This window comes from Melanaphis sacchari, unplaced genomic scaffold (genome assembly GCF_002803265.2).
Source record: "Melanaphis sacchari strain LSU unplaced genomic scaffold, SCAv2.0 Contig8_pilon_pilon, whole genome shotgun sequence".
Classification (NCBI taxonomy): domain Eukaryota; kingdom Metazoa; phylum Arthropoda; class Insecta; order Hemiptera; family Aphididae; genus Melanaphis; species Melanaphis sacchari.
In genome coordinates, this window is record NW_020271635.1 from 6,063,949 (window position 1) to 6,090,130 (window position 26,182).

Here is a 26,182-nt window from a genome sequence, read left to right on the forward strand (position 1 = left end):
TAAATTATATATATAGAACTGAAGTAAAAGGTACCTCTGAACAATTGTAAAATATAGGATATTGTTTTGTAACTCCTATTTGCTGCCCTTCTAACGTCTCATTAATTTATTGTCATCTAATTGTTGGCACTTCCTACAATATTTTGCTAAGGGTCAAGGATTATAAAAAAAAAAAAAACCATATATATATTATAAACATATATTACTCCATTATTTAATAAGTAGGGTATTTCAAAATCAGATCAATCTGAAAGTATTTATTATATACGGACATCTAATCAAATCCTTACATAGTCGAAGGTATGGACGCCTACTGCAATATTTATCTAAATTAATAATCATAATTTTATTTTTTTTTATTTAATAGTTAATAAATATTTTATACAATTAAACATAAAATTATAAGTACAATTATGTAAAAGTGTTGTAATCCATCGTAAGTATACAATTTGATTTATGAACTTAATTAATAGATTTAATCTATTTATATATAATAACATATTATTTTATTAAAATTTTGTTAATTTAAATCATAAGTATTTAGTATGAAGTGAATAATAAAATTAATAATCTAACTACAGAGATGAATTTTCTCATTATAAAATATCCTTGAATTTCATTTGTTTGATGGGTCAATATTATTGATGCGCTATTGAAATGCCTTCCAATTTTAGGTAAATACGAATTCGACCCTTGAATTGACTCCTGAAAAATGTGTATTTGAATTGGCTCCCTAAATTGTAAAATATTATTATTTAATTAGGAGTTCTCATTATACTCGTTTACTTTTACGACGTTAATCTAATATACCCTGGAAATTTGCTCTCAAGTATAGTATAGCGCAGGATATATCTATATTATTATATATATAATTACACATATTCATTGAATTTAGTCTTATCACCTTAATCGTCGTAATCTACTACAATAATCGATTATCGGTGACTCCTATACACTAATTCATTTGGTTGTTAATATTTGATGACCACAATAGCAATGTATTATACTTTATTAGTGAATACGCTGTGTTCACGCGAGTATGTAAAAACGAATTCCGTTAAATATGACACTGGTGTAAATACAAGGTTTCAATATATACAAATATTAGCCAATAAGTATAACCCACAAAAAATAGTCGAACATAATTTTTTATTTAATTTTACATTTATATAACATACATATGTCTTATAATAACACGCTTAGAAAGCACAATACAAGCAAGTAGTTTGTAATGGTATGTATAATAATTGAATATTTTTCAGTTAAAATTATAAACATTTAATTATAATTCAAAAATTCGTATTTTTTTTATTTTACAGTTCAGTGTTATAATTATATCTTTATTTCTGAGTATATCGATGAATGTAATTGTTTTACGATACAACACTACGCAATTGTTAAATACCTATAACGCTCAATGTTACGATGTAAAATATATGAATGTGATATCGTAAACCATGTGTTAAGATTAAGAATCATACTGACGTCAACTACTCTAGGACATAAGGTCTAACTTTAAAATACTAACAACATTTTGGTAATCGATATATTTTTGAAAAAATACTAGAGAACCAATTCAATAGTAATTTCTTGGAAGCCAATTTAAAGGTACCTGTATTGAGGAGCCAATTCAATTGTGCTGAGATTATTTATAATAATTGAGGTTGTACAGGATTTATTCTTTCTAAAAATTTAAGATTAAGTAATTAACTGTGATATAAAAATATATTTATTTCACATTATTTAAAAAAAAAATTTTAACATCAATAAAGATAAGATCAGTAGTTATAATTTCTGTAGAGTATAAATTTGCGTTTTCAATTTCAAAGTATATTATTAATATTTTTAGGATTAAAATTTTGAATCAATGTTAAAAGTAAATTTTAATAAACATTTTTTTGTGTATTGTTCAACTATATAATATATTTTTATGGTAAATAACATTAAAAAAAAAAAAATAAAAAAAATAAAAAATAGAATGAAAAAAAAAAAATTAAAATAATTTCATAGTAGATATAACTCGTTAAATGGTATTTAAAATCTTATTTATTTGACGCGATAAAGTTCCCGAATTCGCGATTCTAGTAGTCCACGGTAAATCATTTAAGTGTATAAATATTTATATATGACACGAGTACAAATTTATAAAATAATTTCTTTAATTTAAAACAATACCTTAATAGTTAGTATAAATTTAATTATCATAAAATATACGCGTATTGTCTTACACATTTACATACTAGCAAGTAGCGTGGTCAATGGAAACCTTTTGGAAGTAATTGGATCGTGTGAACGTAGTTTTTTCTTTGAGATATTCGAAAACGTATGCATATCATATGCGTATATAATAATACAATATTAAATTGTATAATATGAATTATAAGTAATATATTTATATATTCTACCTGTAAATGTTCCACAGCCAAAGGCCAGCGATTTTTAGTAGTGGTAAAAAAATCCTGCAACTATCGCATTACCAGCCCATCACATAGTTAATAATAGTTAATATAGTTAGTAGTATAGTATTTATTATCGTACATCTAACCGCCCCTGTACAAATAAAGCCAATGCCGTTTTTTATAGGGACCTCTCTTATACTCCAGCAGTGCAGTTTGTGTGCTTGGACAAACTACAATATGAAATCGTGTCGACCAAAAGAAACTCGTTTATAATACCATCTTACCACTGCGCGCCGTTGACCTTGTACCTAGTACCTACCTACCAATAACAATATTAATAATAATAATAATTAAAAACAATAATAATAAAAATCATATTAATATTATTATCATTGCACGTTATATATAATATATGTAGAGATAGAGCAAATGGCATAAAACTCCCAACGACGGGGGGGCCATCAGATGCAATAGTCACTAATTATTAATAATACGATGTGATGTTGACTCGTCGGAGAGATGGAGATTCTCTACAGCGATAGCTGAAAAGTTCGTTGAGCGAAAAAAAAATACATATATCACTCGAGTGGGGATCGTATAAAAAGGCCATTGAAAAACAATTGTACGTCCATTGGTACATTTAACGTTGGCGCAGGTACTGAAATCGTTTCTGATTGTTTTTATTATTTATTACACTTTCATTCATAAACATATAATATATACGCATAAATAAACACACACACGCGTCACGCACGCATAAATAAATATAATTCATATTTATTTTTTTTTTTTTTTTTGTGATTTTATAAGTGCAATTTTTTTTAAAAATTTTAAAATTTTAATACAATTGAATTGTGAAACCAGTCTTCCCGAAATCAATAGCGTTCACTTGAAAAAAAGTAAGTGTTCACACTGCACCGATCAATTCATAAAGTCATAAACCATTAGATCGAAAAAATACATTATTTTACATTGTAATATATTTATATTATATACAGCACAATATGTTACATATAAATATATAATATGCGTATGTATTGTATATATAATATACATACGTCCCACTATACGTTATATTCGCTGCTTCTTATTGTACTTGCCCCATCCCTGAATTTTCTAACCTGTTATTTATACATTATATTACATCGCTATTCCATAAATATAATTATAAAAAATTTTCGTAAATGTTTTATTTTTACGTCTTTCGATTTTTAAAATTCCAACGTATAGTATAAACTTTCAATTTTCCGAGAGATAATTTTGTTTAGAAAATTTTATAATGCACTTACAACACAAAGTATCTTATCATTTTAGCACTATAATTGCTGATAAACCGCTTAATTGTAATAATTCAAATTTTAAACCTAACTTTTGGATCAATAGGGATGATCACATATTTTCATACATTTTTAACTAAATATTACCTTTAGTAATCCAGTTATGAAGTTTAAATAATTATAAAGAAAATTTAAAATTTTAATTACACATTATACTATTAGAAATTCAAAAATTGATACCGTTAAAATAATATAGCGATAATACTTATAAACAAATAATATAGATTGGTATAATTTGCGGTGTATTTATTCTCAAATATCATAGCCAGCTTTAAAAAGTTACAACAGTATACACAAGTGTGCAAGTCATCATCCTTTACAAATTTAAAATAATTGATCCCAATAGAGTTTCCCTGTCAAACACTCTAATTTTTGAATGAAAATAATAATCATACTCATTTATTAATTTTTAATAACTATCTGTAAATAACAAACATAATCGTATAAATTATATTTGTATGGTATTATGATATGTTATTGAAATCGACAGTTAATTACTTAAGTTATTATAAAGTATAAACCATTAACTGTAATTATATGTTAATCGGCATGTTTTTTACAATTTAACAACAAATAGCATGTAATTGATTCATCAGGCTTATGTACATAAAATATTTTTTTAATGTGAATTAATAAATATATAATTTTTAAAATGATTACAGAATACTTACGCTCCTAGACAACAAAATAATAAGGTTATTAACATTAATATTACTACTAAAATAGTTGTGTAAATAATTGTTGTCTTATGAAGACACATCACCCGCGTGTGTTATCTCCGTCTTACATATATACAACATGGCTAGTTTTCGTTCAGCAGAATCCATTTTATGTTGTTAGCTTTAATATTAGAGTAAATTTACCTATTATCAAACTTAAAGGTTAGAATTTTATCTAGGCCATCACTTAGGCTCTTGTTATTATTATAATTTTAAAGTGAGTTATAGCTATGTAAAATATTAAAACTTTTAAATGCTCATAACTCACTTTAAAATTATAGTAATAACAAGAGCCTAAGTGATGGTCTAGATAAAATTCTAATCTTTAAGTTTGATAATAGGTAAATTTACTTTAATATTAATGCTAACAACATAAAATGAATTCTGCTGAACGAAAAATTGCTATGTTGTATGTACATAATACGAAGATAACAAATGCAGGTGTAGCGTCCTCTTAATATAGTGAGCCTTGTTCATATTCGATTATAATATCACTATTATTATTTTTAATTTTTTTCGTTTTTAGTTTTACTAAAAGCTTTACATATGATAATAATATTTAAATCATAATATAAAATATTCATATATTATGTAATGCATAAGAAAACCCTATAACTTATAAGTATAAACTGTTATAATTATTATGGATGTTATTATTGTTGTCTGTAATTCTCTAAAGTCAATATTGAACAAAAACAAAATAAGGAATTTATTTTAAAAAACATCATTTTTAATTTGTTTAATATGTAACACAACAATATGTAGATAAATATGTCGACTTACATTAATATATCAATATCTGGGTCTCTAAAGTCTAATTGATTAACGTTCTAGTCTGCAAGTAAGGTTTTTTTAGAGTGTGATGGTACCTATACATAAGCTAATGGATTATACTGTGTGTTTACATATTGGTGAAAACATTTTCGAAAGAGAGTCGTCAAGACGTAATACAATTTATTTGTGTGACATTAATTATAATATTCGTAGTGCCTATAAAAATCTAGCCTATAAATAAGTATATTATCGATTCTAATTATCATACTCGAATCCAACAGAATACCTGTAAAAGATCATTGTATATAAATGATAACTTATTAACGTTAAATCGACTTTTGTTCCCAGTATAGCTAATATTTTCGATACGTCGTAATAGATTTGATGATCTACGCGCATAGCACCCCTACTCGTATATATCTGATTGACGATAAATTGTATTTTTGTGGTTTGACAAGTCCACTACTTCGCGTAATACAAGGACTTGGAAAGTATAGCTGTTATTGACACCGTGTTCTTCGTTATTATTAATAAAAATCAATATCGGTAATATTATAAAAACAGTGATTTATACGGTGGCTGAATCCGCTGAAGGCTATCGCCCGAAGTTGACTGTTTTCGTCTTCCACTGACGGGCCAGTAATGTGCTAAATGCATGTACGAGTATAATTAAAGCATAAATTTATAATCAATACATTATTACCATAATTGTACATGCCAGCGAATATAAATAGCATTTATCGCAATATCACAAATGGTTTGCCGTATTTACTATTATATTTTAACACGAACTCGACATATCATTAACAGATATAGTTTATAAATGTGATTAACGGACCGCGTCGATTAATGATTTCAAATCGCGTTTTAATTCATCTTTCATAATACGTGAATATCAAGTATGGAACAATAATAACGATAGTGCTTTCACTGTCATTACAAGCTGGTTATTCCACGATTTATAATGAAAATCACCATTCCGACGCACGGGCCGACCGCGTACCATACATTAGTACCTCGTTATTTCACGTGTGTATACATAGTATGTACAACGTAGTATGTACATGTATGCACGTGTGCAATCCGCATATGTACGAAGTAAAGTAAATAATTTGATGTATCAATGTAATTCAATTCCTATATGCAAGTCAAGTACGAAAAATGTTAGAATTTAAAAATACCTTCATGGGCGTAGCTAGGATTTTAATCGGTGGGGGGGGAGGAATTGATAACTTTTTTTATTGCTTTTTCCACATTTTATAGTGAAATTTACACGTTTGGTATGAGAAATAGAATTTAATTTGAAGCGCAGAGGGAGGGGCAAGAGTGCTCCCTTGCCCCATCCTCGCCACACAAATGCATACCTTGCTTTAAAATTAAACTATCATTAAAAGTTAAAGTAAGAACGTAGATCGATAATATTCTTAGTCTTGAGTTTTATAATAAGTCAATTCACTCGAACACTACAGCCAACGGCACAAGAACGGTTCTGTTAACCACAAATTTGCTATATTGGTCAAAAAAAAAAAGAGAAATAACAAATTAGGTGCGCTATTTATGTCATTCTTTTAATACATAGTATGACTTGAGCCGTTGAATTTGCACAGTTCTCGAGAGAGTCAGCATTTATGAGCGGTCGTACACGTTCTGCGTACTTATTCGTATTATAATTAATAATTATATGTATTTACCTGCAGATAGGTAAAAATCTACTACTAGTGGGTCACACACACGACGCGACGCGGCCTTAAAAGTTATTACTTCTAATGCGACGGCGTGCGGCGTCAACGCGCTACCAAGTCGTACGATTACAACAAGTCTATATTAATATATATATATGTGGTTGACATTGAGATGACAGTTGTGATTAAATTATCATTATTTTATTGTTTCGTACAAATTTCCAAATCGTATAGAATGCGATGGTGATAGAAAAAGTCAGGCGACGACGACAAATCGTACCTACTAAGTATATAAAATATAGTAAGTGTTTATATTTCATAGTATATAATAAAATATAATATTATAATATACTATAGTCATTTGATCCGCAATCAAACTGCACGACCGTCGACCACATGACGCACACACATCGAAACAAACACATACACACACACCGTACGTAGTTTATTATTATTATTATTTATGATGTGTTGTTTTCTGTACAACGATTTACTTATTATCGTGTTCGTACATACGATATTGGTATATTATGGTAATTCAAATAATATTATTATTGTAGATGTAAATATAATAAGTATAATATGTATTACATTTTTATGTAGGCGCGAAAGAATGAAAATTTGCGTTTGGAGGACAAGCTAAGTCCGGTGACAAACTTTTCGAGAATAAAGTCTGAATTGAAAATGTCCCGACTCATTGTTATTCTCAAACATAATGTCCGAATACATATATTTTTTTAATTAAGTTCGAAAATACAAATTATTCAATTCACAAAATTTAAATATTCTTTTTGTATGTGATTAATAGTCAATAATATTTATTATATGGGCCATAATAAACTGAAGATGAATATACCTTTAAATTTCAATTGATATTTAAACGGTATTTTTTTTAAACGAAACAATAACATTTATAAATTGTAGGTATAAGTAATAACGATCAATTATTATAATAGTATATATATATTAACCTAACTTTTCTAATTAATTAAATAAAGTTTCAAACTTTTTTAAGACTCAAAATATATGTACTGAACTTTTGGCCGGTTATTTTCAAATGGGATTTTTTGATTATTTAGCGATTACCATTATAGAAATGTTATAAAAAATATAGAGATAATATCTGTGCGCTCCCGTAAAGACATTGCTGTGTCATTTATATAAGAAAGAGCTCAAATGGGATGATGGGTTGTTGTAGTTCTTTGTAATCAAGTTTTATTTTACATTTTTTATTAATAACGCTGACAATATAATTCATACCACGTGATGTATTTCTAAATCCTAATTAAATTTTTATAGTTAATTTTTATTAAATAAGCACCTATCTATTACGTCAAATTTATTGCAAATTGGATATAAGAAGTTATAATGCTTAGATATTTTAGACCTTAGCTATCTAATGCATGATGAGAATTAAAGATTAAACTTTTATTACAATATACATACTATTATACCACATAATTTAACTGCACACATTATACACAATATGTTATAATTTATAACAATTGTACACTGTTGAACATCAAGTTCACACCCACCCCTTAGATTTAAAATACTAACGGTACAGGGAAAATTACCTTGTGCTCGTTTGGTGGACGTTCTCGATTTTTTACAAGTTTTTATAATGCATCATCGCGCACATACTTTAATATATGTATTTATGTAATTTTTTTTTTTTTGAGATTAAAGAGGATAATAATATGTGGATGTCGAATACATTATAAATAAACAAGTGTGTGTGTGTGTGTGTTGATAGTTTAGTAATCGTGAGACGGTTTCCGCAGTTCAAGGTCATTTACCTATTTCATAATAACTGCTACGAGACTCGGCGATTTTTGAATGTGTGCCACGCGTACGACCGCAAACTCGTATAGTTTCCATTAGACGTAAGGACATTCGAGCGAAAACGAGTATGAAAAAGGCTTTCACCCGGTAAACAATGCTTAAAACTGTCCCGAAAATGCTAACAAGACATTAACGATCAATTCATTATAATGTTATAGTTCTGTATTTAAGAGGTAATGAATGGACAAACATTAATTGCATGTTTCGAGGAAGTTAAAATATTTATTTAAAAAAAAAAAAGTATTAATTGTTAAATGACTTTGATTAATTAATTTATCATACCAATAAATAAAATATAAAAATTGGTTTTAAGAAATTTCGAAGGATCTTTATGAATCATTACGTACTTAAAGATAACATAATTCGTGTGCCCGCGGAGAATTAAAAATTCTGAGTGTACAGCCTTGGATTTACTGCTGCATATTTCGTCACGAATATGTACGTGCAAATTTAATCGTTTCATACTTTTCGTCCCCACGGAAGTGCCATAATATATTTGATATATCACAGCCATTGTGGCATTACAATAAAATAACGCCTACTCCGAGTGAATTAATGCATTTGCCGGTAGACGATAATATAATATTATGTACGTATAAGTTCTACGGAAGTGTATACATGCGTTTGGATAATTCACTGACCGCCACCGCACCGCCGTGTGGATACATAATATATTATGATTGGTGACTATATTATATTATTCTTAAAATGTACATCAGATAGTCATATGAGGATCATCTCAGATTGGCTTGTAAACATGTTGTTATACTAATATTATATTTAATAAACACTCAAGCGCTGCGTTCAATTTTTGGCGAAGGACGTACGCCATTATTGAATTGTTATCGTTTCGAATTTTTGCACCGTCACATTAACAATCCTTTGATTCGAATAATTGTGATACAAGATTTTTGCATGACAAACCACATTGCTTTGTGTAAGATTCTATTATTGAACTTTAAAGACAATCATTAATAGTATCTGTATACAAATCATCAAGAAACCTGAATAGCATCCACAATGTTAGTCTGTGGTGTGATTTACGCGCGTATAATACAAAAATATTATCTTTTCACGAATATTTTTTTAATTTTAAATCTCCTGCCGGGATGTAACAATATATAATATATTACAATTGCACCGTAATATTCTCCCGTTGACATCTGCGATGTTAGTGTAATTCTTTATTGCAAAACACGAATTTTCATATTAACTGTATACAACAACATTTTTCGAGGCTGAAATTAAGACTAATTATCGTCGACAATAAAACAATATAATAAAAAATATGAAATATTTAATATAATATCAATTACTTACTCAGTGAATGTAAAATAATGAAAATATATCTATGTGAAATAAAAAGCCATGACACAAAAACGTAGTCAAATACAATACATACTGTATATTAGCTGAATAATCCTCTGACCATGTAAACGACCCCTCTTCTTAGTGACTACTGGACGTGTGGTCTGGTTGGTTAAATATACTCGTTTGTTTTGAACTCGAGACTTAAATTCCGATTGTTCTTCGTAGATAAACACACTGATGTACGGCGAGTATCTTCTTGAAATATATTGTGCGATACTGCGATCTGTATACACATACCTATATTAACTTCTTATTTGATCAACTTGCTATACCGTCGCATATGGTTTATTGATATATTTCATATATTATACGAACTTAACGAATTGTCTTACCGATTATTTCAGCACAAGTAGAAATGGGCGTTTACCCAGAAGCGTCTTCGATCCTCCAAGGACCGTCTGTTCCGATAAAAAATGACATCCAACTGCATAGATTGTTCGAACGAAACGAAAATTTTTATCCAGAACACATGGCTATAATGCACGAAGGTATGTACATAGAAATCTATTTTAATATATTATTTTTAAAACACAGAAAAAAAAACGCTCACAAACTAAGTTTTGTATACTTACTGGAATTTTAATAGTATTTGAATTTTAAAGGTAAAAGAAAGTACATATTTCAAATTTCCTTGTGATTTTTAGAAAACAGAAAAGGGAAAAAACGTAGCCAATATATAAGTAAATGGATAACGTTTAAAAAAAAAAACTTCTGATATTTATGAACAAATTTTCCTCAAAAGTGTTATATTGTTTTTTAAACAAGATTGGCAATAGTATTGTTGTATTCAAATTTTGAATAGTTTAATTTATAATAATTCATCACTATATATAATGATCGTGTTAAACATCGTGATCCTACATTTTCGTATATTTGCTTTCAAAATTTAATTTATTTTGTAATAAAATACATCGGTGCGTTGTTTCAACGAGGTATTTGTCTTCAGAACTTGGACAATCTTCCGTACGGCTTACTTTTACTGAACTAAATGCCATATCTAATCAATTGGCCAGAGGAATTATCGCACATGCTGGCCCTAAAAACAACGACGGCGACTTTGTAGTAGCCGTTCAACTTCCTCCAGGAGACGGACTAATTGCCACATTGTTGGCCATTTGGAAAGCCGGTGCAGCGTATTTACCATTAGACGTAGCAGCTCCACAACACCGGATCCAACACGTAATAGACGAGGCTAAACCGTGTTTAGTAATCACCTGCACACCCGAAGGTAGTTAAGTTACTTGTATGCACATATGTTTAATAAACCATTCGATTAGTACAGAATACAAGTGGAAATATATTGCTATCGATCATAATTCAAGACTTACCATAGTAATTGTAAATGATTATTAATATTTATTTTGTACATTGTACATCAAATGCATTTAATTTTCGTAGATAATTTTCTATTTTATACGCAATTGCCATTTTAGTTACGTCAGTATTTAATTATATCGAATTCGATTTGGCAGTTGAACATTAGTTTGAATTTTTATTTTTATTTTGAACTCATACATTTAAATCATTACCATAGTCCTGTATTTTTGACATTATTTCCTCGCACATATATTATAAATTTATTGAGTTGTGCATTATTAGTTATTTTTTATTATACAGCCGAAGTCTATAAAAACAAGTCGGAAATCGTATATAGCTTTAAACGATTGAAGAGCCAATCTACTAAGCTTTCCGCATCCAACCTAGAGGATCGTGAAACACTAATAGGCTATGTTGATGGTAGGAGACCAGCAACAATAATTTACACAAGTGGCAGCACAGGAACGCCAAAAGGTAATTAAGTTTCCAATAATTTAAGGGCCACCTTCCAAACAAATTTTGATGTTTCAAGGTCATCAGCTTTCAAAATGTATTACTTGTAAATGTTTTTTTTTTTCATAAAAAATCTTTGGTATAATTAATTGCTTTAATTCTCCGGTAGCTTAAAAATACCAACAGTTTTACACGCAAAGAATAATAAAAATAATACACATATATTTCACTCATAAATACAATTTTTCAAAATTTAACTATCTGAGCAATATTACCGGAAGGTAGGGGTATCCACTTTTTTGAAAAAAAGTGCTACGCACATTGATTATAGACCTTAAAAAACACATACTTATATTACTAACATATAGTCTACACTTATTAATTATAACATGATGTAATTTATAAATAAAAAATATAATATTTTTAAAAATATTTGGATTTTTGACGTGAATAATTATTATTTTTTTTTTTAACAGTATTGCCCGCTTAATACTATATCCTTGTTTATTTATTTACTTTTCTCAAGGTCGTAAATTAATATAAAATTTAATTTGAATTATTGACTAAAATTTCTTTTAAAAAATGTTTAATGTTAGCATTAAGTATACCTAATAAATATAAATATTGATCGATTTATTTATTAACTAACCATTAATATAATAATGTAAAATAATTTTTAAACATTTTCCAAAGTAGGCATAATAATAATTAACCTACATAATTTATTAGACGGCGTCTTGAATAGGCAAACTAAGTACATGTTTATAAACAAGCTAATCACAGTTTGATGAACTATCTAATAATTCTAATATATTACAATGGTATAATAACATTTATCACATTACATTCTAATATTCTACGCCAACATTCTTTACAACTATTACAATTATTTTTGTTTTATCATGTAGGATTTATGAACTTCAAGGATAGATTAATAATTATTTTAATTTTCATAACTGTGTGTATACTATAAATTTTTCTTTTCTTTTTCTTATCCAATTTATCTACACAGTACCTAACGTGAGTTATTATCAATAATAATATTAGTAATATATAATAATAAATCAAAGTGGTTTCATCATAAGACAATATTTTTGTTTAAAAAATAACTATTTCTTTTTTTTATTACACGTATACTTTACATGTTACACCAACTGGATTTAATTAGGTGCATTTAATATGATTAACTAAATACAGTATAAAAGATATTATGTAAGCGGTACACGCCCAATAGATTATTATAATCTCCTATTATTATTAAATAATTAATTAATGATCGTTAAAAGCTAATGCATTATTATTTAGTCATAAATTGTTGCATTCATTTAAATAATTTAATTTGTAACGTTTATATTTTCCAATAAAATTTAAAAGGAAATATACACTAAATTTATAAAATTTACATTTTGAGTAGATCCTGGAAGGAATGGAGGAATAGTTAACTAAAATTATTACAAAATTGGCTTTATTTTTAGAATTCATTAAGAAAACAAAAACTTAAATAGCTATATCATATTCAATTATTTAATTAAAGTTCCTCTGGTACTCCAGTCTACTCGTTCACTTATTATTCTAATATAAATAATAAATGTAACAGATTTTAGCATAAATATTTAATACTGAGTCTATTTAAATTATTTTTTCGATAATATTATTGTTTTACTATTAAGTGTTCTAGAACAAAATAAAATATTATACCTATAAATTTAAGTGAGCATATTTTGTGAAGCATAATATAGTATTTTTGTATATTATTTATATAATTTCCAAACTCATGTTAAAATTAATTAAATGTTGAAATTATATTCAATTAAAAGTTCTATATTAGTGTATAATATCGTAATTTATGGTTAAAATAAATTCAACAACGTTTCTAAGGGCATTGTCCGATATCATAATACCTATATCCTGTTTAAAAATCTAACATGACTAGTTCTATACATTAAATTTAAACAACTGAAAAAATACATGAGATACATAACAATACAGGAGTGAGACTTCCGCATTGTGTAATTTTCAATCGATTGAACTGGCAATGGAACCGGTTCCCTTACAGTGATACAGAACATACCTGCGTTTTCAAGACTTCGTTGACATTTGTGGATTCGGTGGCAGAAATTTGGGCTCCATTGTTGCATGACGCACCTAGATGCTTGATCGTAATTCCCAAGGCCATCACCAAAGATCCAGAACGGTTGATCAATATACTTCATAAAAACAAGGTAAAATAAAACACATTGTGTACACATACAGCGGTCGATACGGAAAATGAAAAGTTGTAAACGTAGGTGATTAAAAATTGAGATTTAAATGAATCATAAATAATACGCGGTATTGCCCTTGAAATATTGTCATGGTCGAAGTGACTATACATAAATAATATTTCCGAAATCGGATATTAATATAAATTTGTTTATAATAAATTCCAGCAAATATAATAAGTATAACACTTAGATATCTTATTTTGACAGGAAGGTATACAATTATATATTTATCGCAAGTAATTGTATCTAGTATCCATAATAATTAATAATAGTTATAATACAATAATATAATGTACATATTGCACAATAACATATAAAATATTTAAACATTAAGCATATACTATGCATCTAAAATATATTTCAGCTTCTGATTTTACATGACTTATACACCATAAAATTTTTACTTAAGTTTTTTGTTGAATATTGATAAGGCGCACGGCCTATATAATACATAAATTCGGACAGTAAATTACCTATTATGATACATATTCTTGTATGGGAAATAATTTTCAATAATAAGATACATTTTTCGTAATAATAAGCTTCTATTATATTATACAGAATTTTAACACTTTAGTGTCATTTTTTTGACACTAAATATTCACATATTTTTCAAGATTAATATATCTCTCACTCCCACAGTTAATTATTCACAGAGCCTAGATATTTATTTAAAGCATAAAAATAACTTGGTGTTTAGATTGAACGTCTAGTATTGGTTCCATCGCTATTACGCGCTATATTATTATACATGGGAATTTCCAACAACAACGAACAATCTTCAATGAAAAATCAAGTAAGTATTATTGTAATAAATCTATTTTTTTTAAATTTTAAAACATTTTAATGATTAATTTTATTTTTTTGGCTAATTTACTTCAATAATAAAAAACGTATCATTTCTCCGTACCAAATCTTTCACATAGGTAACAAAAGAATTATCTGTTTCGAAAAACAAATCAAACCTTTATTAGAACTTAAAAGTTCTTCCTACCTAAAATTTTACATTTCTAAACTATTATTAACCTTTTACTATGATCTATCACTTATCAGTTATCACTAGTTACCATACTTTTATTAAAACCAATCACGCAAATTACTTATTTTCATTAGAAAATTACTACTTTTACTATCCAAATATTATCTTCAGTGGATATTAAATTCAAATATCTTCATTGTCCATTTTAATGATTATTGATTATGATTTATGACTTTTTTTTTATAATTTTAAGAATAGTATGATTGGTGTTATTTTTAGCTACATAACTGCATCAAAATCAAAAATTATATTTAATCTATAATTATTTTTCCATGAAAAATAACTAAAATAATAATATATTTACCATATGTAGGAAGCTAAAAAAAAATGAATAGTTATATAATATGCGATTCATTCATTAAGAGTATTAAGACACATATTTTCGTTTAAGAATGATGAACAGGGAATTCTATCAAGTTTGAAGTTGTGGGTATGTAGTGGAGAACCTCTACCAGTATCTTTAGCCAAACAGTTTTTGGACACTTTTTCGGGTCACACGCTATGCAACTTTTATGGAAGCACAGAAATCATGGCAGATGTATCATACTATGCCATAAAGTCATTCAAAGATTTGTGTTTTGGTGACAAAATTCCCATTGGTAAGTCATTACTCATTAAACAAATATTACACGTGCACTTAAAAATAAATAAATTCATAAATAATAAACTATAAATATATTTATTGGCAATTGGCAATCATCGAATTTCAAGTAACATGAACATCTTTTTTTCATTAAAAGTTTATACTTATCAAATTGCATGCATGACTCTACTCAATAATAATTTTTCAAAAATACTATTACAAAAATAGTTATTGTCTGGGACAAATACGCCAATATCTCATTATAGTCACTAAAATAATTTATAATAACATTTTCTTTTCAACTATATAATTTATGTTGTCATATTAAAGGTGTTCCCGTGGACAATACGGCTTTATATTTGTTTAACGATAAAGGCCAGATAGTGGAACCTGGATGTTTGGGTGAGTTGTACGTGGCCGGAGCAAACTTGGCTAGTGGTTATGTCAACAACCGTGACCCGCATCGATTCATAAAAAACAGTCAACCACACCAAGGTAATATCGAATGGCATGTGCTTCTTAAAATTGTAACTATCCTAAATAACCAAACAAATCTTAAAATGTTAACTAAACAATAAATTATATTATAAAGGATATAATATTATATTTACCTATAATTGGACTAACGCGTCGTAACAGAAAACGTTATATCCGCATGACTTAGGCATGGGCATGGAGCGTATGTACCAAACAGGAGACTACGGGAAATTGGTAAACGGCGTAATATTGTATGAGGGCAGAACCGATTCACAAATCAAAGTCAGAGGACATCGAGTCGATTTGAATGAAGTCGAAACGGCCATTCATCAGTTGCAAAACTCAGGAATTGATAAATTGACCGTTCAATGCTACAAACCTGGCGAAACAGAACAGGTATATTACCTATATAAATATTTAGTTACTAAACATCTTACAGTTCTAATCTAATATGAGCTAAAAAAAAAAAGTTGCATTTAAAAATATGGGAAATTTCATTTAAAAATATTTATCAAGTTTTTTTTAAATAATAATAATCATAAATAGAAAAAATTAAACGAATTACACAATTGAAACAATTACAAAATATTGATTTTCTTACCCACAGGGACGGATTTAACAATTTGCCACCCTATTTTAAAAAATAACCTTTATACAACAAAATTTTCTAACACAATAACATTTTCTATGTATTATGCAATTATTTTTTCATTTAACTAAGATTGATTCAATAAAAAACGTTTTGATTCAAACATAATATTCTTTCTTCATTTTTATTATACAAGAAAAAGGTAATAATAAATAAATTAATTAATTATTTGGTTATATAAGTAGTTTTAATGTTAATTATTTATTTTGAAATTGAAAAATTTAAGAAAAAAAATTAAGTGATTTTTTATACAAGAACAAAATAAATATTAAATACAATTTTTTGCGTATAAAAAGCTGCCCTCCAAAAATTTGCAACCCTATGCGGCTGCATATTTCGCAGTGCCTTAAATCCGCTTCTGCCTACCCACGTCTATGTGCATAACAAATTAGGAAGTAGGTAAATAATATATAACTAACTATTAATATTATAATTATTTATGTATCCATTATACAATCTATACATAATCTATAAAAATTTATGATAACAGTTCGTTATTGTATGATTAATATAGACTAAAGGTAATTATTTAACAACTAATATTATCCAAAAGATTTTCTATGAGTTAAAAAAAATGTCACAGCATTGAATACATTACATATCTTTTTTAATAATATTTTCTATTGTCTCGAAAATATTTGAATGACTTCCAGTGCTTTTTTTTATTGTTTCATGAACAGAAAATACTTATTATCAGCAATGTAGCTTTCTGATTTAGAGTTTTTAATTTCTAACGAATTGATTCTAAGATTATAGATATAAAGTTATGCAAATTTTATAATTATAGATATTTGGGTGATATTATTGCACAGTTATAAAATTTTATTTTATTTTAGTAAAATTAATCTGGATAACATTACAAAATTACAACGAAACCTATATATATATTATAGTACCTATCTATTTTTCGATAAGTATAGTTTATGAAACTTCAACAGTGAAATATTTTATGTAAATGCATAAATATTTATACAAAATCCGTTGTTAGTTTGCCATAAATTAATTTTAGTTTAATACCTATATACTTACACGGACTATATGATACTACGATAATAATGATGATATTAAGTGACCTTTAAGACGATCAATAATGATGATACGAAGGTAATAATTTTATTTATTTTATACATAGGCTTTATTGGCGTTCGTCGTGTTCGATAGTAATTCCAAAATGACAGCTACAGACGTAGAAGATCGACTGAAAAACATATTGCCGGAATACGCTCTGCCTCAAGTACGTACTTATCATGGAAAATATCGTTGACACAATGACACGTATTATCAACGACAGCCCCTTAAAATTTTAATTATTATTTATTATTTGTTAAACTTGCACATTGTTGATTTAGGTAGTTTCACTCAAATCCATGCCGTATCTCGTGAACGGAAAAATCGACAGACAGACGTTATTGCGCCAATACTCTGAAATAGCTGGTAAGTGTTTGTCGTTTGTCTCCAAGATAACTGTTGAGTTTAATTTTAACGAATATACTGCAGCGGGGTTTGCAAAATTTGGTAGGTATTTAGGTTTTATAAGCCTTTTAAAAGAATAACAATAAAAGTATCTACGTGTATATATTTTTTGAAAGAGATAAAAATTTTCCAATTAAATAAATAAATAAAATAATAAATTGGTAAATTGAAAAATTAATTTTTACAATGATGCCCACAAATACGTTAACTCGTTAAATTAACATCAATTTGTTCAAGAACCTTGTTGCAGGGGACAAAAGTCGCTATATACCCAAATACCTACCTACCACATTTACTCACGCATCAATAAAGATTTTACAATGGACTTATAAAATATTTATATTTATAATTATTGTGATATTTTGGAATTTTTGTTGATTTACAACAAAATGTTTTGAATGTGCAGTCTCGGGAATTTGCAAGAAATCGAAAATTGACTTTACTGGCATCGATGCAAGCCAAATGGAAACTGCTAAATTCCTATTTGAGACCATATCCAGCGTGCTAGGAAGTTCACTGCGGTCACACATCTCTCAGACCGCAAACTTTTTCGCACTCGGTGGAAACTCGCTGAACGCCATTTACACCATAAGTAAACTAGCAGACCAAGGTTATTTTATAGGTGAGAGCATCACGATGAAAATAATATTTATTGATTTTATTATAAGAAGTACCTACACAGTTCAAATGATTTTATTTTATTAAAAATAATCTTTATTATTGCAAAATTTCAATTTCTACAACTGTAAAAGTAATGTAGGTACAATAAATAATTTTTTATTTATAATAAACTGTAAGTAGGATTTGAAAACAAAAACAGCTTAAAAATAATCACACAATTTAAACACCAAACACCTAATGGTTTTAAATTCAATTTATTTTAATGTGAAATTTGGAACTAGTAGTTAAACGTTAAACTACTTTAACTGATTCATGGTTGATTTATTGCGCATGCGTTAACGCATACGGATTATAGAATCCAAGTTCAATCTGTTAACACGCGTTCCGGGTGATTCATAACAGCTTCTCCAACTCTATTTCCCTAATTCTCCATCCGAATATGTAGATCATCTTGACAATCAGAGATCAATTCTAATGACGTATTGATCATTAAAACCACAATTTGATAGTTTGAGTTGACGTTTCTAGATTTCTTATAAGTTAGAACTACAACTTTATAGCACAAGTTCCTGTTAATTCTGTGAATTATGATTGGTTGATCGCGTGTTAAAATAAACTTAACTATCATTTAAATGTTCAGGTCAGTTTGAAACGTCTGTTTGAGTTCTAAAAAGTTAGTTTATAATATGTACCTAGCCAATAATTTAAAATACATAGGTACGATATAGATACTTATATGTCCATAGAAAAATTAGAAAATCTGATACAACCATGATTATTAAGATTTAAAACCAAGTTAAAAAATGATAAATTAATTTTATAATTAAGTTACCTACATATAAAATTCTTTATTTTGTTTTAATTAACTTTTAGCTTAATCAGTTCTTTTTTATGTATGCACTTAAGTACTTAGCGTCTTAATTTCAAGTACGTGCTTTCTATATAAATTAAAATAATAACTAGGTAGGTACTTATTAAATTAAATTTTTAGGAAAGTTCCTATAACCATTAGTAATATATTATAAAATATTACCTCTTTATTTGACTCTAAACTTCAACAAACATTATCGAAATTTGGTTATTAAACTACCTATATGTATTACATGTAACATGTACATCAAACCAGAAACCTAGAATACCCACATAATATCTAAAGTAAAAAGATGAAACTTCATAAGAAATTTAGAAACGTAATGCGATTCAGACTATGAAAATATTTACTTAAATTACTATTACAGTAATACATATGTTTATTTTTATAGCCGTCAGTGATTTTATAACAGCGCCCAATTTTGGTGTCGTTATTGACAAAATAAAATTTAGTGGTAAACGAAAGGCATGCTGTGATGACGAGGAATGGCTCTCTAAAAAATATACAAGGCAAATGCTTGAACCCAAACACAAAGACGACTTATTCAAGTACGAATTTATCATAATATATATTACGTTACAATTATTAGTATTTAATTAGTTAATTACAATATCGCACATCTTGTTCGTTGGTAAGCGTAAAACTTGAGAATGAAAGAACCGATTGGACTCTTTTTGTTAAATATTCACAGTAATTCAAATGAAGTTTTTACGGAAAAAAAAATTGGAAAAACTGAAAGTGCTCTTTTCGATGAGATTTTTGTATGAACTCACGACTATATGTGTGCATTTGCTAAAATTTGGCATGCGTGTAGAGTACTGGTGACAAAATTGTCGTGAACCACTCTCAAAATAATGTTTGCCAAATCAAATCAGATACAAAATATAACAATTCTTTGTGGGCAAACGTTATAAAAAATCTCATCAGAAAATACACTTTCAGTCTTTTGAACATTTTTTTAAATATTCTTTTTTGTAAAATCCTTATTCAGACTATATCAAACATTTTTTTTTTTTTTTTTAATGAGCCTAATCGGTTATTTGTTTTTATTTTATACACTTATCAATGAACAGCATTTTATTTATACATAATATCTATAGATGATAAGTCCACGGAAGGTAAAAGTTGTATACTTGTATAGGTATCTTATGTGTACCTCATCTTTTGTAGGATAATTGCAGACAGTTTCTACGAAAAAGCAGATCTCGAAAGTTGGATCAAGCCAAAGGTACCCTACAGCGAGTATATCGACGTCCTTGAGTTACTATGGGAGCCACTGTTGGAAAAAAATTTGAGGTAAATGAGTTTTGATATTTTTAACCGATTGAAACTGTATATGATTACATGATAACAAAAACGATGTATACTTGCATAGTTTTGTGGTGCAATCCAAAAAGTCCAATAAATTAATAGGAGCAGCGTTAAATTTCGACGCTCTAGACGAGCCTGACATAAAGTATGACGGCCGTTTGACGGTTATTTTTGAGTTCCTCGAATCACTCGAAGGTCCCATAAGGTATTTTTATTTTGTTAAACTTAAATTTATTGTACTTCTATTGTAATATCATATTTTTTGAACAGGAGAGAACATCTGCCCAAAACTAAAGGCAGCATATTGCATAGTTTTATGATGGGCACGGATAAAAACCTAGACGCACCAACTAATGTCGAAGTCATAACTTACATGGAACAAGAAGTCCTACAGTTGGGAAAAACCAATAGATTTGAAGGCATATTCACAACAAACACTAATCCTTTAACACAAGTAAGATTGAAAGGATAAATATTTATTAAATTGAAAAAATACATTTTAAAATTATTTATTTATTATATGTGTGTTTATAAATAATTATTATATATGTATTTTTTTTAGCAACTTGGAGCCAACGTATTTGGTTATAAAATACTTCACGATTACCAGATTAATAAATATGTAACACCTGATGGTAACAAAATATTTGAAGAAGCTCCAGATGACCAAAGAGCAATATGTTGTTGGAAAGTTATACAATAAAGGTTAAAAATTAGGGTATATTTATTTATAACGTTCATTAGTCTTGTAATGTATTTATTTATTTGTAGATTTTAGGATTGTTATATATATATAAAAAAAATTTCATCTCATTGAATAAACATTATGTAAACTTACTGTTTGATACAAACAAATGTCTTTTTTGTACGATGGAAAAATGGTATTTTTTTAAATTAATTAACAATAAGCAGCTAAAAAACAAGTCAATTTGGAGCAGTCGACATAAATTGTGAGGTCAGGATTGATTTTGCAATGCGGTGGCAGCAGCTGCTAATGCAGCAAGTTGACTACTGGCTACTGGCATACTTGTTCTTTCCAGCTCAATATATTTTTTTATTCTTTTCCATTCGCCTGTATTATAATTCATTTGGAAGTGTGTTTCTACTAGCATGTTTACTAAAGTGTGGTCATTTTGCAATACAGTCTCATGATCTTCACTCAATTTAACAGTAACTAGGCTGCCCAATTGAGGACATGGGTTATCTAAATTAACAAATAAAGCAATGTAAAAGTGTAAACATATTTTTATTTTTTTATTTAATTTTAATTACCTCGACTTCCTGCCATAAATCCTAATATTAATGCTTTTTCAGGACGAGTTACTTTATTAGCATTTCTAAACATGTCCTGTGCTTCTTCCATTTGACTTCTCTGTAGAAGAAAAATCAAAAAAAATGTAATTAAAATAGAAAAAATTAATAATATTAAGCTTATTATAAAAAAAGTTAATTGTACCGTAAGAGAAAGCTGTGTTGGAGCAGCAGTATTTGAAGTAGTTGTTGTAGATACTCCAACTTGGGCAGTTTGTGAGCGCACTTGTACCATAGGTGGCTAAAATTATATAAAAAATTTTAAAAATGACATTTCAAAATCAACAAATTACATCATTTGTTCACATTTTAAATTTATAATGTCATGGTATTTTTAACAAACTGTAAATGTAAATAAATTCAACAAAAAAAAAAAAAAATAATTTTACTGCTTACATGAATAACTTTTGAAGCAGCGGGAGCAGCAGCAGGCGGAGATTCAGCTTCTGGTTGAGTAGCACTTGAAACACCTAAAAATTAAATTAAAAAGTAATGATATGACATTTTATAAAACAAAAAAACAACAACAAACAAGTAAAACAAAAATACTATTCAATTAATTTAAAATAATTAAGATTTAACAACAGAAAAATTTTAAGTTGATATTATTGACCTATTTAGGTAAGATTAGTTGTTTTAATAACTATCTGAACATAAAAAAGAGAGTATTTTATTTATTTAGTGTGCTTAAAACATTCAATACTCACTGATAAAACTTATCATAAAACAAAAAAAAATACTTTCAAATGCTAAAAAAAGTAGGCTGTTATTATGTTTATTACAGTCATACATACTTGCAGGCTCATTTAAAGGTTCTGCTGGTATAGGCGTAGCAGGTGCTATATAACTAGGTACGTGTTGAGGTGTAGATGGTGCTGGAGTTGGTGGGTTTAGAGGAGCTAAGCCAGCAGCATAGTCTGGTGTTGTGGATGTAACTTCAGTTTTAGTAATTGGCTGACAAGTTGTTCCAGAAGTTGATACATTGTTAGCTTCCAAAAGACGTTTATTTTCTTCCATTTCTGAAGGAAGCCATAAACTATTAATCATCTTTAATAAAATTAAATTGACAAAATAACTCACCAGCCTTCTTACGCTTTTTAGCTTGAGCATAACCTATAGGCTGCTCAGTTATTTCTAATATTTTAATACCACAGTCTTTACGCACTCCTGGTCTTGCGGGAGTTGCCATAGCACTATTAATAGGATTAGAACGAAATCCACCACTAGGTAATGAGCGGCTTGGTATACCTTTTAAAGGAGCTGCAAATATAATAAATATTTAATAGGAATAATATTAATAAGCCAATAGCTAATAGCAATATAAAATTACTTGTATCAGTCATTTTACGAGGCATGCCTCTCGATCGTACTGGAACAGTGGGAGCTGCATGCTTCTTAATATGATTAGCAACATCAGCCGCTTTTTGTAAAAGTTCAGCTTTAATAGCTGCTGCTTTAGGTTTTCGTTTTAAGTTAAAATGTTTTATTGCAGTAGGCTATAGCCAAAAACAATATTATTCATAATTAATCAAAAGATTTAAAATAATCAAAATATTGAAATTGATTTAGTTAGTGGTGTGAGCAAAAATAATTTTTGGAAAATAACTAAAGAAATACCTTTTAAAAAAAAACTGAATACAGTAGTTATGAGTAAAAACTTAGAGGTTAGGTATTTACTACGATTTCAAGCAGTAGCATAATTTATTAATGAAATAGTATGAATTTGAATCATGATTCTATACTTTCAATAACTACTACCCATAATATGTAAAAAATTAAGTAAGTAATGTAATCTATTTTTTTTTTTTTATATTAATTATAGGTTAGAATTTCACCAAATAATGTAAAATTAATAATTATGCTACTGATAGCCTCTTAATTAAAATTTATAATACATTAAAATTACATTATAAATGTACAACTGTATTAATAATGCTGATAAATGACAAATAACTTAATAATAATACTATTTGATGGTTATATGCTGGAATTAAGTAATATTGATTTAATAATTTGTACTTAAATGATAACTTACCGGTTGGCCTACAACATTAATTAGAGCATTTTTGTTCAAATAAAGACATTCTAAAGGCAACATTGTGTAATCCATATTTTTTCGTACTACAGAAACATAAAATGTATAATATAAATGTCATAACTTAGTTTTAAATTAGAATTAAAGATGAATTGTATAAACGCATACCTAATTTTTTTAAATCTGTAATTAAATCATTGAATATTCTGTTATTATCTTCATTATGAAAAAATTCTGTTACATTAAGACTACCGGTCGATGGGAATGTTTTCATCATTTCGGCTAACATGGATACCCATTGTTCACTATCTACACATGCGACTTCTAAGATCTCTTCGAGCTCTGTTCGCCACTATATATAAAACAAACATGGTTTAGAAAAAATCACATACTACACAGTCAATCAATCATTACTTCTGCAATATTTCTTCTTGGAATATGAAAAAATGATAGTAACAGTTTAAGTTTTACTTGAGTCTGTAGATCGGGGAAGCAATCTTTTATATTACGCAACACATCGGACGTTAATTGTGTGCATATCGAGCCACTAATCCATGTGTCGCTGGTCGTGCCCAATTTGTTGTGCAACCATAATGATATGTCGCTGTCCCTGACACTTGCCATTATCTAATAGTAGAATTCTGTAGAACTGTGAACAAACAAAAAACAAAAACCAATTGAAATTCTAGAAAACTTAACTAAGAACGCTAAATATACTTACAAACGGTTTTACTACAACACGTCATCAATGAAATAAATTTTGGTAGCAGGATAGTTTGAAAAACTATACATTAGTATGATTTAGGTAACTTAAAACAAAAATAAACCATTATTATTTATTTACTTTTTAAAATGTAAAAAATTGCACGAAAATTATATCATTTTATCATTTTCAACATATTTTATCTCTTGAATGATTGCAGTGTTGCCAAACTGCCAAGCTATAATGTTCTTATGAACACCATGAACTATAATAATGGAGTATACGATGAATGTTACGTACCTCTCGATCTTGAATCAGACATCAGTAGAATCACCAAAATCTATTCAAACAAATTGTGTTAGGTGTAAAATATATATATTATATTACATTTATATTGTAATACATTTATTTCTTACAAATTGAAAACCGTAAGCACAGAACAATAAAAACCTGTCTACATATACAAATCAGTTTTCGAAGAAATTTAGAATACACATTAGCACATTTGATATTTACCGACTACTGTCGTTATTGATATTCAATCATTTAAGTACGTTTACGATTATTATATAATATTAATATAACGTTTAATAATTAATAAATAATAAATAATAATCTAAAATATGTGTATATTGCACTATAATAGTAATAATAATTGTAGTATTGTTTAATGTTTAACGAACACCGGTTTTCTTAGAGATAGAGTCGATCGACAGATGCATTTAACTACTTCTCTTTCCGAAACATTTTACACAACAAACCTGCTTATCGTAAACCTAGTGTTCCCGCTATTTTACAATTTTTTTTTTTTTTCGTTTTTATTATTATTGAAATTCTGGCGGTGTGTCGCAACGACCCGTTATGATGGACACTCTCTGCCTGTCACCATTATCTGGTGTATTGAATGTCGTATGTACTATCACTATGTATTATATAAGTAACAAAACA

At 28.0% G+C, this 26,182-nt stretch overlaps 2 protein-coding genes across 3 annotated transcripts; one reads left to right on the plus strand and one right to left on the minus strand.

Moving 5' to 3' along the window:
* The first annotated feature begins 418 nt into the window (after positions 1 to 418).
* LOC112602747 (mycosubtilin synthase subunit C-like) lies at positions 419 to 21,978 on the plus strand. 2 transcript variants are annotated; one of them, XM_025350992.1, is made up of 17 exons: positions 419 to 436; positions 10,472 to 10,615; positions 11,074 to 11,355; positions 11,745 to 11,918; positions 13,887 to 14,119; positions 14,862 to 14,957; positions 15,592 to 15,799; positions 16,114 to 16,278; positions 16,448 to 16,656; positions 18,042 to 18,143; positions 18,259 to 18,343; positions 18,789 to 19,004; positions 20,266 to 20,422; positions 21,045 to 21,170; positions 21,250 to 21,390; positions 21,456 to 21,639; positions 21,748 to 21,978. In XM_025350992.1, the coding sequence occupies exons 2-17, from the start codon at positions 10,483 to 10,485 to the stop codon at positions 21,886 to 21,888; spliced, it is 2,652 nt and encodes an 883-aa protein (XP_025206777.1). In that variant the 5' UTR covers positions 419 to 436; positions 10,472 to 10,482; the 3' UTR covers positions 21,889 to 21,978. The 2 variants fall into 2 exon arrangements, with proteins under 2 accessions (XP_025206777.1, XP_025206776.1); XM_025350991.1 differs by lacking the exon at positions 419 to 436 and adding an exon at positions 10,288 to 10,306.
* LOC112602750 (negative elongation factor A-like) lies at positions 21,926 to 25,550 on the minus strand. The gene is made up of 12 exons (XM_025350995.1): positions 25,535 to 25,550; positions 25,253 to 25,340; positions 24,946 to 25,180; positions 24,700 to 24,883; positions 24,532 to 24,617; positions 23,827 to 23,992; positions 23,577 to 23,756; positions 23,291 to 23,515; positions 22,893 to 22,966; positions 22,642 to 22,737; positions 22,458 to 22,557; positions 21,926 to 22,389 (listed from the first exon to the last, which is right to left on the minus strand). Exons 3-12 carry the CDS (start codon positions 25,153 to 25,155, stop codon positions 22,142 to 22,144), a joined length of 1,569 nt encoding a protein of 522 aa, XP_025206780.1. The 5' UTR covers positions 25,156 to 25,180; positions 25,253 to 25,340; positions 25,535 to 25,550; the 3' UTR covers positions 21,926 to 22,141.
* Between the last annotated feature and the right edge of the window lie 632 nt (positions 25,551 to 26,182).

Coding starts and splice junctions, on each gene's coding strand:
- LOC112602747 (XM_025350992.1), top strand. CDS start 10,483: ATGGGCGTTTACCCAGAAGCGTCTTCGATCCTCCAAGGACCGTCTGTT. Junction 14,958..15,591: donor AATCTTCAATGAAAAATCAA/GTAAGTATTATT, acceptor TTTTCGTTTAAG/AATGATGAACAGGGAATTCT. Junction 16,279..16,447: donor AAACAGTCAACCACACCAAG/GTAATATCGAAT, acceptor CGCATGACTTAG/GCATGGGCATGGAGCGTATG.
- LOC112602750 (XM_025350995.1), bottom strand. CDS start 25,155: ATGGCAAGTGTCAGGGACAGCGACATATCATTATGGTTGCACAACAAA. Junction 23,516..23,576: donor TAAAAAGCGTAAGAAGGCTG/GTGAGTTATTTT, acceptor GGCTTCCTTCAG/AAATGGAAGAAAATAAACGT. Junction 22,967..23,290: donor ACCTTTAAATGAGCCTGCAA/GTATGTATGACT, acceptor TTTAATTTTTAG/GTGTTTCAAGTGCTACTCAA.